At 34.7% G+C, this 13,804-nt stretch overlaps 1 protein-coding gene across 7 annotated transcripts; it reads left to right on the top strand.

The window, feature by feature from the left end:
• Positions 1-142: 142 nt before the first annotated feature.
• Hydr2 (abhydrolase domain-containing protein 2) lies at positions 143-13,509 on the top strand. Of its 7 annotated transcripts, none has more exons than XM_043432166.1 (8): positions 143-267; positions 951-1,113; positions 6,105-6,277; positions 7,946-8,113; positions 8,213-8,399; positions 10,417-10,615; positions 10,996-11,146; positions 12,114-13,509. In XM_043432166.1, the coding sequence occupies exons 2-8, from the start codon at positions 959-961 to the stop codon at positions 12,278-12,280; spliced, it is 1,200 nt and encodes a 399-aa protein (XP_043288101.1). In that variant the 5' UTR covers positions 143-267; positions 951-958; the 3' UTR covers positions 12,281-13,509. The 7 variants fall into 7 exon arrangements, with proteins under 7 accessions (XP_043288101.1, XP_043288099.1, XP_043288096.1 ...); XM_043432164.1 differs by having other exon boundaries at positions 147-267; positions 657-1,113; XM_043432161.1 differs by having other exon boundaries at positions 150-866.
• Positions 13,510-13,804: the final 295 nt, after the last annotated feature.

Here is a 13,804-nt window from a genome sequence, read left to right on the forward strand (position 1 = left end):
TGATAAGGTAGGAGGTAAAAAATTATAGTTTGCCTATCAAAGTAGTCGTTAGATAGCGCTGTACTGAAAATCCCCAATGTTGTCATTCGTTTAACCCTATGGGAAATTCACGAATCGTGAAGACGCTTGTGTCGTTCACAAGTATCGTCGTACGTCGTACTTGCGCGCACGCAGAGGCGAGAGTAGTACGCGACTAATTTTTATGGCATATTCATGTTGACCGCATGCACGAAGATCTCGCGTCATCGAAAGAAATATAAAACACGTGTGAGTGTGAGTGTGTGAGAGAGAGAAGAGAGAAAAAAATCAAGAATCGGAGTAAAAAGAGATAAAAAAATTATCAATGTCTGACTAATGAAGCAACGCGTTTTATTTTTAATTCCATCATCAATCGCGTCCTCAATCATTTCGTGACGATAATGTGTGATTCATAGGCTGCAATTCTTGGTAAAAAAAACATCCCATTCTCATTTAAATCCCCACTATTTACCTCATGCTACAATATATCGGGAGAACATTCTGCAGAGCAGAGAACGTGGTAAAACGTGTTAACACGCGATAGTTTTTCTAGTCGTTCGTTCAACTTTGAATAACAGTCCATAAGGATCTGAATACATATCGTGTTTTTATTTTCGTTCTTTTTTACCGTGTGTCAGTGAACGGCAAACGAGTTTCGGGAAGAAGCGGCTGCTCAATCGTAGGCCGGGTTTGGGAAGGGCGGACAGCGGGGCGAGGGGAATTTCCACCGTGCCCAGAGACCGGCACGCGCGCTTCGTCTCTAAGCACGACCGGAATTTTTTACTCTCTTACTTTTTTCACCCAGGCAAGGCTATTTTTGAAGGCCTGAAGGTCAAGAAGATTTTTAAGTATATAAACTCTTATATATGCGTTAGCTTTTGAAAAAAACCTTCATCAATGTCATTTAATTTTTTTTCATTTCTCGTGAAAAGTGTGAAAAATGTCAACTGCACTCCTCGCGGTATTCGCCGTTGTTCTTATAATACTATTCAGAATATTGAACGTAAACAGTTCGGCTTTAAAGCCGGTTCTTTACTGTCAAGATAATGCATTCGTTTCCACAATCCTCAAGATTGCACCTGTTATCGCCGAGCCGTAAGTTTTTCTATCAACATAATATATAATGTTACATAATATTGCTGTAAGCTTCGGAGTTCTGTAATCAGTTTTATATTCGTTTTTCCTTTATTTTCATTTTGAGAAACCTCAAAATTTGATTTTTCAATCCTCATGTCTACCAGGACATATTTGAGTCTGACAGTTCCGAGAAATCAACTTTTTATCGTTATTTCAAGAAGTATACTATTGGGTCTGACAGACCCGACAAAAATTGCTTCGATTCGAAAGAAGCACAAACTCGCGGTGTTTCTGATGAGACCATTTTTTGCCGAATTATAAGCGCTTTGACACGACGTACCAAGCCCATCGTTGCCGGGTCTCACAGACCCAGTAGAATAAGGGTACAACAAAATGAGTGTATTTCTACGTTTTTCCATCGTCCTGGGAAACCTGTATCGATGAATTTTTGATGTGTCTATTTGAGCTGCTACTGTAATCGTCTAGTTTGATCAATGACAACGAGGGGTGGATTAGATCGATAAATTGCGATGTCTAACCTCTCGGTATGCGTACGGTCGTTTTGTACAGTCACGTCCAAAACAAGTGGAACACTATTTTGAATTATTTTATGATTTTCAGTGTTTCATTTTCGGCTTTGAAATTTTTGTTTTTTCTTTCTTTTGGTCCGCTCGCTTTCAAAAACCGTTCGGATTCAGCCATTTTCAATGCAACGAGTCACTTTCGGTAGCTGACAAAATTTGCTATTAATTGTTTTTGTGGGTTTACAAAATTCTCTCCTTTTAGAGCGGCGAATGTTCGGACTGTCAAGGCTCGAGACGGGTTAATTGTTCCCTTCGTTTTGGACCCTACTGTACGTGTAGAGAAGCTAAATAATCTGCTTGCCGCACACGTTTTTAGTTCCCAACACTGCCGTAAGGTTCATGAATAGCGTAAGCTCGTAGGTTTTACAGGATAGTTACACAGGGCTCGGTTTTTTCCATTTTCATTGGCAGAATCTTGGAATAACTTTGGCGACGAAAAATAATTTTACCGAGACTAAGCGAATTTTTCTAAATTCACTTAGTCTCGTTCGGCGGTGCTAAAATAAATAAATTAATCTAAAAACAACGAAATATCTTGAAATATTTTTTAATTGAGTGTTTTTTTATCTACCATTTTTTGCACTTTCAATAAAAGGCGACAATAATCCAAATATTTGACCAACGTACTCGTCGAAATCACTCAACATTTTATAACCTATTGCCAAGTTTTTATAACCTATAACCAAAAGTTTTTGGCGAAGATTGATTGACTTATTTATTTTTTTGTAAAATATCACTCTCTTTACTCATTTAATTATTTTTTTGAGGGATCGACGAATATACTTGTTCAATATTTTTCGTCGAGGGAATTTTTATAGTCTTTCAATGGTACGTTAGAGACTGGACAGTCAGCAGCAGTCTCTCTTGTGTTTTTCTGGTTTCCGGCTTTTCGGGGTCGGGTTCATACGAGAAGAAAAAACTGCAAAAATTCGAATAATTTAGAATCGGTTGTTATGTCTGCTAGAGATTAGCAGGCAAAAAATCGCACGAGTCGAAACGGGTCAAGGTTCCGAAAAAACAGCGTACAGCCCAGCACGCTTTTAGTATCTGACGCCACCGTATCTTTCATCGCGGTCACTCATTTTCACAACAAAGAGGACAAAAATGGTGGCCATGCGACACGGATTCAAAACAAACGGTTGAAGCTTAAAGTTTGTTGTGTTTGTGAAGTTTTTAATAATGAAAAGAGAAACGAAGGCTTTTAATTATTGAAGAATATTTAATAAATTAATTTCATTCGAAAAATCGATTATTTTTGGTAAGGTTTGCGACTCACAATGGAAATGAAAAATTGACAGTTTTTCTTAGCCTGCCTGTACGAAGATGCTTCACAAAATTAAATACATTCCTCCTTTCAGGGGCGCGGGCTCGAAAATCGGACAGCAATGGAATATAAATCATTTTGAGTTTTGAGGTTAACTTGACAATAATAAAAGTGGCATTAGACGAAGACTCGGAGCGATAAATATTTTTCATAGTATGTAAATTCACAGTAAAATCGAAGTCCTTTATTTTTAAACTACAATTTGAATTCTTCAAGTTTGGAAAAAGTATTGTTCAATTTTCGTATCTCGGAACTGCAGATCAAGGTCAATGAGCTTAAGGTAGATGGGTGAATATTCGCTATCCAAGATTACGCGATGATATTTTTGGTATAAGCAAAAATGAATACGTACTGAATAGATTTGCAAAATTTCGACGCTAGTTACCGTGTAGTTTAGCAGCAAATTAATTATTGAATATCGACTTTTCTCTGACACTTGTCACTCCGGCATATGAAAGCCGTGCACACATCAAAAGTTAATGAATTTTTTCGTTAGTTATATCCAAAATTTCGCAAAAAAAAATCGATCGTTGTATTTCGTGGATATTCAAGAATACATGAGTATTTTAGTTTTTAAACCTTACCATTGAAAATCGGCTGAAATATGAAAAAATATCTGATGAGAAATCATTTGGATTACACGACAAATGGATCAGTAACGTTTGACAACGCTGCATTCAATATACGTTCGCATGTGACGTCAGTTCGATTTTTTGGTCATATTTTGTCGTTCGTTAGCTTCGCCACGTTTTTTTGTAAATTTTTACAAAACGACGATTTTTATCCCGGTAAACTTTTTGATCGTTCATTGTTTCATTTTCCTCCACTGCAATACTACTTTGGACAGTAAACTCACTTCATAACCTATAAAATTTGTGAACAAAACTGACAGCGTGACATCAACAGCAGCGGCAGCAGCTGCTGCACTACGCTAGTCAAAATGAACTCTTCAGACGTTTTTTTAATAATAAAATTGTATAAAAATGTTGGTTCTTTACCAATTATATTTCTAAAATAATAAAATTATTGTTTTCAAGCAAGTTTCGTCTTTTGAAATTTTCGAAAAATATAGTTGCTGCAAAAATCACGTAGCCGTTATCCATCAACCTTAAATATTTCAAATTTCGTCATTTTTTTTATCCCTCCATCCAAATTTTTCCAACTGTTTTCTCCGTTGGAAACCAGAGCGCGGCAAGCAGCGCTATTTTTTTCGTGTCCGAATAATCTCCAATAAGATTTGACACTCGATAAAGTGATTTTGAAAATCGAATAAAGCCTTAAAATATTTTTACACTCTCATGCAAAACAGAGTTTTGTAAAAGCACAAATGTCGTTTGAGCATCATGATTCCTTGACCGCGTGTAAAATCCTTCGTTCTCGATTGGAAATCAGCCAAACGTTTTTTCTCAACGAACTTTTTATGTCTACAGTTTTTTTTTATTTCATTTTACTTGACGTTCAATTTGGACTGGTAAAAAAAGCTGCATGCTCGTTTCTCACGAGTTCCATCTTGCTCCGCGATAAACCATAATGACCGTAACGCTTCGCGTGTGCATGTGTATGAAACAAGATAATGCAGTGTAACGATCGATTAAGGTATCGAGGCAACGAGGCCAAATAGTAGCAAACTATTTTTTCGCCCTATTCACTCAATCAATATGCATGTCTCCACAGCGCTACCTCGCTCAATTCGCGTCGATTCTGATCTCATTCTATCATGAATTTTTTATTATGGGTTTTGAGCATGACCTTGAAAATAAACAATTAAATGAATTTCTCGAGTTTCACTTCCCTTAGAATTCCGAGATTAATTATTTTATTTTCGTTTATTAATTCCAATTAAATTCAATGAATTTACACTAGGCTCAGCTAGTTGGACAATTTTCGAATTTTAAAATCGAATTGTTGGAAATTTTCGAATTTCGAAAATAAAATCAAATTCCGTGAATTTTCATATAAATAAAAAATGGCAAAATCGACTAAGAATGCTGATGAAAATTTTGCTTTTCTCGTCAAACTAAACTTTTTATTCAATAAGTCACAAATTTCAGTGAATGAAACATTGGAAAAAAAATGCTGCAAATTAAAATTTGCAAATTGCTTCCTCAAGATGGTCAAGATGCACGATGCTCAAAGCTTCCTCTATGAGAGGCTATATTTTTCATTTTGCTTTGAGCATCGTGCATCTTGACCATCTTGAGGAAGCAATTTGCAAATTTTAATTCGCAGCATTTTTTTGTATACAAGGAAATATTGTATTTTCTCTACCTTTTTTTACGAACTTTAATTTATCTCTTTGTTTAAATTCATAAAAAAAAACTAAATGACGAGCCATAAGAAAAAACAGTTTGCAACTTTCAATTTTTATCGTTTTTCTATTTAAATTGAAATTGAATAATTCCGAAAACTTTTCTGGAAAGTATAGAGGAAGTACAGACTTATACATAATATCTTACAAAATTTCCAAAAATTGAAGCCGTTAGACGATTTTTTTAAAAACTCATGTTTTCGTAAAATTCAAAAAATCATAAAATTTAAACCGCTCAACCGATATTCCCTAAATTCAATACCGATCTTCCTATTATGATAGTTTATTTATAAAAATAAAAAAATTATTAATAAATCTTAAAATTATCGAAAGTTAGAGCGTCGAGACCCTCTTTATGAAAAATTTAAAACGTCGTAGGATTCGTAATTTTTTTTACAAATTCTGACAAAATTATCAGAGAATGAAGAGCTTGTATAGATTAACATCTGTGCAAAACGGTAGCCCTGTATCTCAAACTGTTTCCGAATTATAAGCGTTTTAATTTTGCAGTGCCATGACATACACACACACGTGCACACACATACACACACACACATCCGGACATTTTTTCTAGAAATGATTTTTCGATGTTTTGGGACATTTTGAGCACATTGACATTGAAAACTGGAAAAAAAAAAATTTCCATCATCACAAAGTTTCCTTTATGAGGAAGCAAAAATCAATTTTGAAAAGTCACTCAAAAATTCGCTTCCACCGGACGAAAATTTAACAATTTTCTGACCACGAATGAAACATTTTTGAATTTACTGAGTTGCTGCTCTCATTTTTTTAGCTATAAACCCACGAGGTTGTGGGGTTTCAGCGGGCATGTACAGACCGTAGTGCACAGTATTATTGGTCGAGTCAGGTGTCCATGGCCCATAGGCGAAAGAGTCGTTATCCCTCTACCAGATGAAACTACTCTCACGTATGATCTTTACCAGCCTCTCACAAACGTTCACGAAGGTTTGTTATAAATCGATAAATTAATCCACCGATAATCCGCAAATTTATTATTTTAATTTTTTTGATTGACAGTTATCAATTATTCCAGTAAACTATACCGATAATTTAAATAATAATTTAATATTATTAATAACCGAAACAGAAATATAATTATTGAATTAAATTAAAAAAAAAAAACAGCACATTTTTATTGAATCGTACAATTCTGATTGAGCTTTTTCAAAAAATTGTTCAATTTCATTTCAGAAAATAAAAATAAAAGTTTTTGAAAAAGTTGTTCATTCAATCGCTCCAAAGTTTCTCGACTCGTGGAGTACGGGGAAAAATGATGATAAGGCAGCTTTAAAGCGTCGTTTTTTTTTTTAATTCCAAGAACGCCGAACAACATTTTATGAAAAATGCACACAGTCTTTCCGGTGGAAATGTTAGGGCAGATAAAATAGCCAGGAGTGCGTTTTGCTTAAAACTATTCCATGGGCGATCGTTAGCACAATAATTTCAATGAATTCAATTTTTTTTTTTTCGTCAATTGAATATTCGTTAATATTGAATATTTGGTTGAGATTTTTGTCTACAAAACATTGAAATGTTGAATTTAGAGGGAAAAATGGAAAATCTTTGTAAAAGTGTGACGAATTTTTAGAGTTTTTGAAATTCCAAAATTCATTCTCACACATTTTAGTTGGCTTTTTGGCTCTTTTGTTTCTTGTCCGAATAACTCATTGCATTCGCTTTCGAACATGGAATTTTACGAAGATATTTTTATGATCATTGATAATATGCAAAATAAAATGAAAAAAGAAAAATAATTTGAAAAAGTTCGAACTTTTAGTCGATAATTTGATGGTTTTTTGGTGTGAACGCTCTCAAATTCGATGGAAAATTTTATGTCTCGATTGAAAAACGGTGCAATCACTGGGGCCGATGCACTCGAGAGATTACACGAGAAGACTTTGGCAACCGAAGCAAAACGATAGTTGCACTTTGTTCTAACGAACGTTAATTTTTTTTCTCGATCACTCGATTCGGTTTTTGAATGGCAGTGAATTTTCAACTCGTTAAATTCATAAATCGGAAAAACATTTTTAGTGCTTTAAGAAATAGTGAAATATTCAGTTTTCGAGATGCTTCGAATATTTTTTTGTCCAAAAAAAAATTAATCTGCTTTAAAAATCATCAGTTCAATGCAACGCGATTGGAAACGAATGATTCATTTTTTTTTCAGTTACAACCCTATTTATGAATCAATGGAATTTTTTCACACTTTTGTTATAAATCGAGCGGAAAAAAACTGTATTTCCAGTGCGTTCGTCACGAATAATTTATTTTTTTTTTTATCTCTGTGCTTAAAGTCGAGCGAAAGAATTCAGATTACTCGGTTTGAGCGCAGCGAAATTGTTTCCATTTTAAAAATGATTTCATTACATTTAATTTCGTCAAAGTGAGTAAAAATTGACAATAAAAGTATTCGAAATTGGCTGAAAATATTGCATTCCAATGAGCTAAAATTCAGTCATTCGAATTATTGGATTTCACTTGAAAATTTGGAGTTAAAATAATGTAAATAACGATAATTTTTTGCTCGATTGAAGTACTGTTTGTGAAATGAAAAGCATGCAAATATGATCGATTTTCAATGAATTCACACCAACCATTTGTTCGTTACAGATGACATAACGATCGCAATTTGTCCGGGGATCGGGAACAGCTCTGAAAGCGTGTACATTCGAACCTTCGTACATTTTGTTCAATGTCACGGATATCGTTGCGCTGTACTCAATCACGTTGGTGCTTTGTCGAGTGTGAAGGTCACCGCACCCAGGATATTTACCTACGGTTGGTAACACCAATTCGTTCGAATATTTTTGAATAAAGATAATAATAGCTTGTTATCAACGACTTGAGATTTTATCAATCATTTTTTTTTGTTCACAGGCCACACCGATGACTATCACGTGATGCTTTCACACCTTGTGGAAAAACATGCTGGCACTAGAATCGTATGCGTTGGTTTCAGTTTGGGCGGAAATCTTGTTACGAAATACATGGGCGAACGTGGCGGAAAAACTTTGCCACAAATAATTGGTGGAATTTCTATCTGCCAAGGCTATAACGCGATCGAGTACGTAACCACTGGCCTCCTTTTTCAATCGGAGTTACAAACTTTGATGAATCTTTGCCTTTTGGATTTTCAAGAAATCGAATATTTTTCTTACGGAAGTGACTGGAAGCACAGTATTGAAAAGGAGCCAACTCTGCTGCACTTTTATATATTCGTATATGACAGCTTCGGAATTTTTTCTTTCATTTTTATTTAATAAACTTTTTTTTTTCATTTTTATTGGTTCTTGTTATCTCTGGAAGAATTTCGTCAAGAATATGCTGTAAAACAAAGTTGAGACAAGTACATTCACTCCCCCCAAAAGGAGGTTTTACTGCAAAATCGATTAATGACACGAAAACACCATGAAATGTTGGTACGAGAGAATTTGAGAAAAATTTAAAAAATATAATCATCGTACGAAAAATATCAATTTAAATTTGTCTGGAAAGTGAATTAAAATTTTAGAGAAAAGGATCAATATAATATCAATAATGATCGAAAGTTATACTTAAAATTTATCCATTTTCTGTAAAGAAATCTTTGTCCAATTAAAATACAGGCATTTTGCAGTAGAGCTTTTCTACATCTCAAAAATATTTATGAAAAATAAGCATGGAAGGGTGCGTCATGTTTCGTCGCGACCGTTTTGGCGCGGAAGTTTCGGCGCGGGGACGTTCTGACACGAGAACGTTTCAATAAATCAAGTTGTTTCAGTTTCGATAATAAATTCGTTTCCGTGATAAAATAATATCTTGAGCACTTTTATGAAAAAAGCGTTCTTCACAGAACGAAGAACAACAGTAAATTGGTGATGTGGGACCGAACAGTATACATTGCTACATCCGTGTTATTGCGAGAAGACTGCATGTAGTCTTTCTAAATCGTATGGAGGTCAATTCGCGTAGAATCTTTTTGAAAAACAGTATTCACGTTTCTCCCATTCGAAAATAAATCCACTGAATAAATATGGCATTCCATGCCAAATCGACCATAATAAAATAAAAGTTATTTCGCAGAATACGAGATGAGATGGTACTCATGATGATTAACTTAAAATTTTAATAGTCATTGTCGGGGGGCTTCGCCCCCTGCGACCCCCGTCGCCCGCGTTTCAATATTATGCGAGTATTTAACATCGACAAAGTGTGTGTGGGTAAACGGAGATGGATCGCGTTTGCTAACTATTTATTACCTTTAACGTGCTCGAAATAGTCATATGAAAAATTTTGGTTTCTATCTTCAGTGACAAGGAAAATATTCTACGCATAAGAAAAAAATCGTCATTATGATCGATATCGTAAAAAAATAAAAAAACACGATGGATTCGATAATTCGATCGCATGGGCGCGGCCGTACAGCCGCGCCGAACCGGTTGCGCCGAAACGTCCTGCTCCCGCATGAAAAGTCGTATTGGTTCGAACAAATGAAAAATGTAAATTGAAAATTAATTTCGTTTTCCTTTCTGTTGGCTCTGGTTGCTCAAGATCGTGTCTCATCTTGTGAGTTCAAATCTGATGTTTTCTTGACTAAAACTGTGAGAAAAGAAAACACTCGAGGTGATGGTTTGATTCATTCGACGTTTTGTGCGTACGGCCTCACGCCCACAATTCTGTTGGATGATTCACATACCCAATAACTTTGGATGATTAATAAAAATTGTCCTGTCGTTATGACCCTTCCAAATTCTCCGTAGGAAAGAAAAAAAGTGTTTGAAAATATATTCAGAGTAAAGCTTGACAAAATTTTTCGTGACCAAAGTGATGTTTTCTTTGCCAGTTTTTTTTACTAATTTTAATTTCTATCCGTTGCGGATGATTCCGACCGAAATTATTGCGTACTTTATACGTATTTTTACTCGTTCTTTCTGTGACAGATTTGGACAGCTCGGTTGTCGACCGAACAATCAACGTTAAAGCATTCATCGTTCTAATGTTTTTGCATGATTCGAGAGACGAAAAATCATGAAATTTCTTGGATAAAACGGTTTTTATAATAATAATGATAAATAATTTTTTTAAATCCTCTTTTTTTCCAGTGGTACAAAGTTCCTGCTTAATTGGACGAATTTCAGACGTTTCTACCTCTACATTATGACGGAGTCAGTTAAGAATATTATTCTACGACACAAAGATGTACTTTTATCTAGAGAAGTGCAGCAAAGATTTGGCTTGAATGAAAGAGATATTATTTCGGCGGCTACATTACCAGAGCTTGATGAAGCTTATACAAGAAAGGTAATCGAGACCACCAATTGGTTGAAATTAAACGGGAACGGGAAGCAAAATCCTGAAAAATCCACCATTTCCTACATTTTTCCCTCATTTAAAGGAAAAAAAACATGTAATCATTTGCTTGCTGGCGGGATAGAGAAGAAAATTTAGCTTTCGTTTTTTTTTATTTGTCTATAAAAAACATTCAAATATCGAGAGTCCAAGAAACTTTTGATCGGTGAAGTTTTACCACACGAAAATCAAGCAAATTTTAATTTTAAATTAAAGAAATATTCAATTTGAAAGAAAGTTTTAGTTGTTTTTGTGTTTCTGTCAAACAACAAAGTGTAAAATCAATCGACAACGTCCATTTCGTTTATTACTTTACTCAATGATTTTTGCAGGTACACAATTTTCGGTCCGTCAAGGACTTGTACAAGTGGAGCAGCAGTATTAATTACATAGGCAATATTTCGATTCCGATGGTCTTTATGAACGCCCTGGACGATCCACTCGTTCCGGAAATGCTTCTCGTACCCATCCGAGATTTCGCAGGTACGAATTGTGATCCAACAGCCAAAATGGAGTAGCGTGACGTACCCGGAAGAATAATCTCGTGTCAGAGTTTTTTTGTTGGTGTTTCAAAAAAAAGAATCAACTTCCACATATTTAGCATATTCACGATTCAAGTGTTGAAAAAAAGAACAATTATTTTCATTCAGAATTATGTTCGGTGACCCTCGAGGTTACTCAATATTTATATCCTCCAAGCGATGTATCGGCGACGCAAAAAAAACAGAGTTGTAAAAAATCGTTTCGATAAACAGTATTGCAAGATTCTTTCAAACAGATGAAACTTGAGAACGATTTAAAAATTTCCAGGAGAACGTCTTTAACGTTTGAATGGAGGAAATACTGAGTAAGATATTATTGTATGGAAAGGCGGCGATCCAGAAATATAAAAATTTACTGGATTATTCAGAATCCAATTCGCGCCACACCAATCGTCGTTTCTCAGGTCGCATTAAACGTTTCTAATGCGACTGAATATTCATGGGCGTTTTAAATTTTGCATATTATTTGTTGACTTCATCAAATCACAATCTGAAAACGCATATGCCAAAAACACTGCAGGTTACATTAAGATCCGTGGAACAAGAAACGGATTGAACTCAGATTAAATTTGTGGTACGTCATACCGACATCAACATTCTTTTCCTCGCCGAGAAATCAAATTTATATAATTAATGGTTTGTTACCGATAAAGTGTCTTTTTAACGATAAAATTTACAACTCTTAATTCAAAAATTTTACTGCGGATTGGATTGAAAGAAACTACGAGGAACTCCTATGACTTTGGATTAGATTTTTTTGTAAAGATCGTTTTGAGTTTGTGAATTTTTTTCACAGTAATATCGGGAATAACAACGATAATATCTGAATTGTAATTTTTAAAAATTTTAACGAAAAATTGATGTTTTACAGAAATAAGATCTCTCATTTGTCGTTATTCTGTCAACAGCGAAACACAAAAACGTGTTGTACATTGAATTGGCACACGGAGGGCATCTCGGGTTCTACGAGGGAGGATTGATTTATCCAAATCCGATAACATGGCTCGACCGAACGATAGTTTCTTTGGTAGGATCACTGACCCTGGTGCACGCCGATCGAACGAAGGTCTCTTAACCGCGGTCGGCGAAACGATCAATAAGATCGAGAAAAATCTTGCGGCAGTTGAACGACGGGAGCGGAAGAGAGGAAAAATAATTATTAAGTACCTGGCCCTCCGCCGAATTCCAAGGTTGTCATAATGCTCTCTCGAAACGTTTCTCCAGGGAAAAGAAAACGAAATACCGCAAAAGAAAACAAAATGAGAAAAAGAAAACCAAAAATTACCATGAAACTCCGTTATTACCTCCGAACGCACGATGTTTCAAAAGTGACTGATATTTAACTTTGGGAGCAATTGTCCTTGTGCCCTTGAAACTTTGAAACGACTTTACTCGCATTTTTTTCATCCTCCGAGAGAAGAAAAATTCATCTCGAGCATTTATCCTTCATTGTCACACAAAATTCGATCATTAAATCCAAGTTTCGATACTTTATCACTTTCCCCTTAACCATGATTATCGACCTTGCATTTATCTCTGAAAAACCAACACCGCGTAAGAAATCTATGGTATTTCTGCCGGCTCGTATTTTTTTATGATCGGAAATTCCAGGTTTTCACAATCATATTCAAAAAATTCTTCATAAAAACTTTTGTTTCCTTCTTTTTTCACGTTTCAATGTTGATCGGACATATTTAAATACGATAATATATGTGTATGTCGGGAATATATAACAATTATGGGGAAAAAAATGATACGAAATATAGAAGACAGGCCTAGAATTGTTATAAAAATAATAATGTGTCGCATTGGAAAATAAATATAAGGATATTAAATATTACAATTTTCGCTTTATTTAATAGATGTTAATATTTATTTCATTCGAGATATTTTTTTTTCGAAATATGAATATATATATACGTTTATGTAAATATATAATTGTTTGCACATTATTGTTTTTATGATGAATTTTTAATAACCGGTTTCGTACTTAGAAATGGGAAAATTGAACGAGAAACATTATCGCACGATTATTGTACTGGAGAGAAAAAAACGCGTTATGTAACAATTCCGTAAATTTCGAACTAAAAGTTTGAAGTTTCTTGATCGTTGAGCGGAAAACGGTTAAAAAAAAATAGTTAAATGTTGTTTTATTCGAAACATGTGTAAGTTTTAATTTCGAAGTATTGAAAATTTACTTCCATTTTCGTCGTGAAATCTGGTAAATGAATTTTGGCTTACAGAATGACTCGCAGACCGCACTTAAAGTGAAGAATAAAAATTTCGTTTTTTTCTGAAAATAAACGTTATTTTCCGGTTTTTTATCCAGCTATTAAACACTGTAAACATTAGGGTGGCCCTTAATATGGGTAAAAAAAAAATTGATCGCGCCGCCCCCCAAAACGATTCCAAATGATAAAAAAAAATCTACACAAAGCCGCAGCTATATCCGGTGAGAGGAACACGTGCCTGTAAGCATGAACTTGGATTCAAATATCAATTTTTCTTCATGATTGGAGAAAATTCGGTCTTTTAAATCTGGTTTATGTGTCAATTTTTTTTTCTACTTTCCAAAGCTATTGTATATTAGTATTCAATA

This window comes from Venturia canescens, chromosome 11, assembly GCF_019457755.1.
Source record: "Venturia canescens isolate UGA chromosome 11, ASM1945775v1, whole genome shotgun sequence".
NCBI lineage: Eukaryota > Metazoa > Arthropoda > Insecta > Hymenoptera > Ichneumonidae > Venturia > Venturia canescens.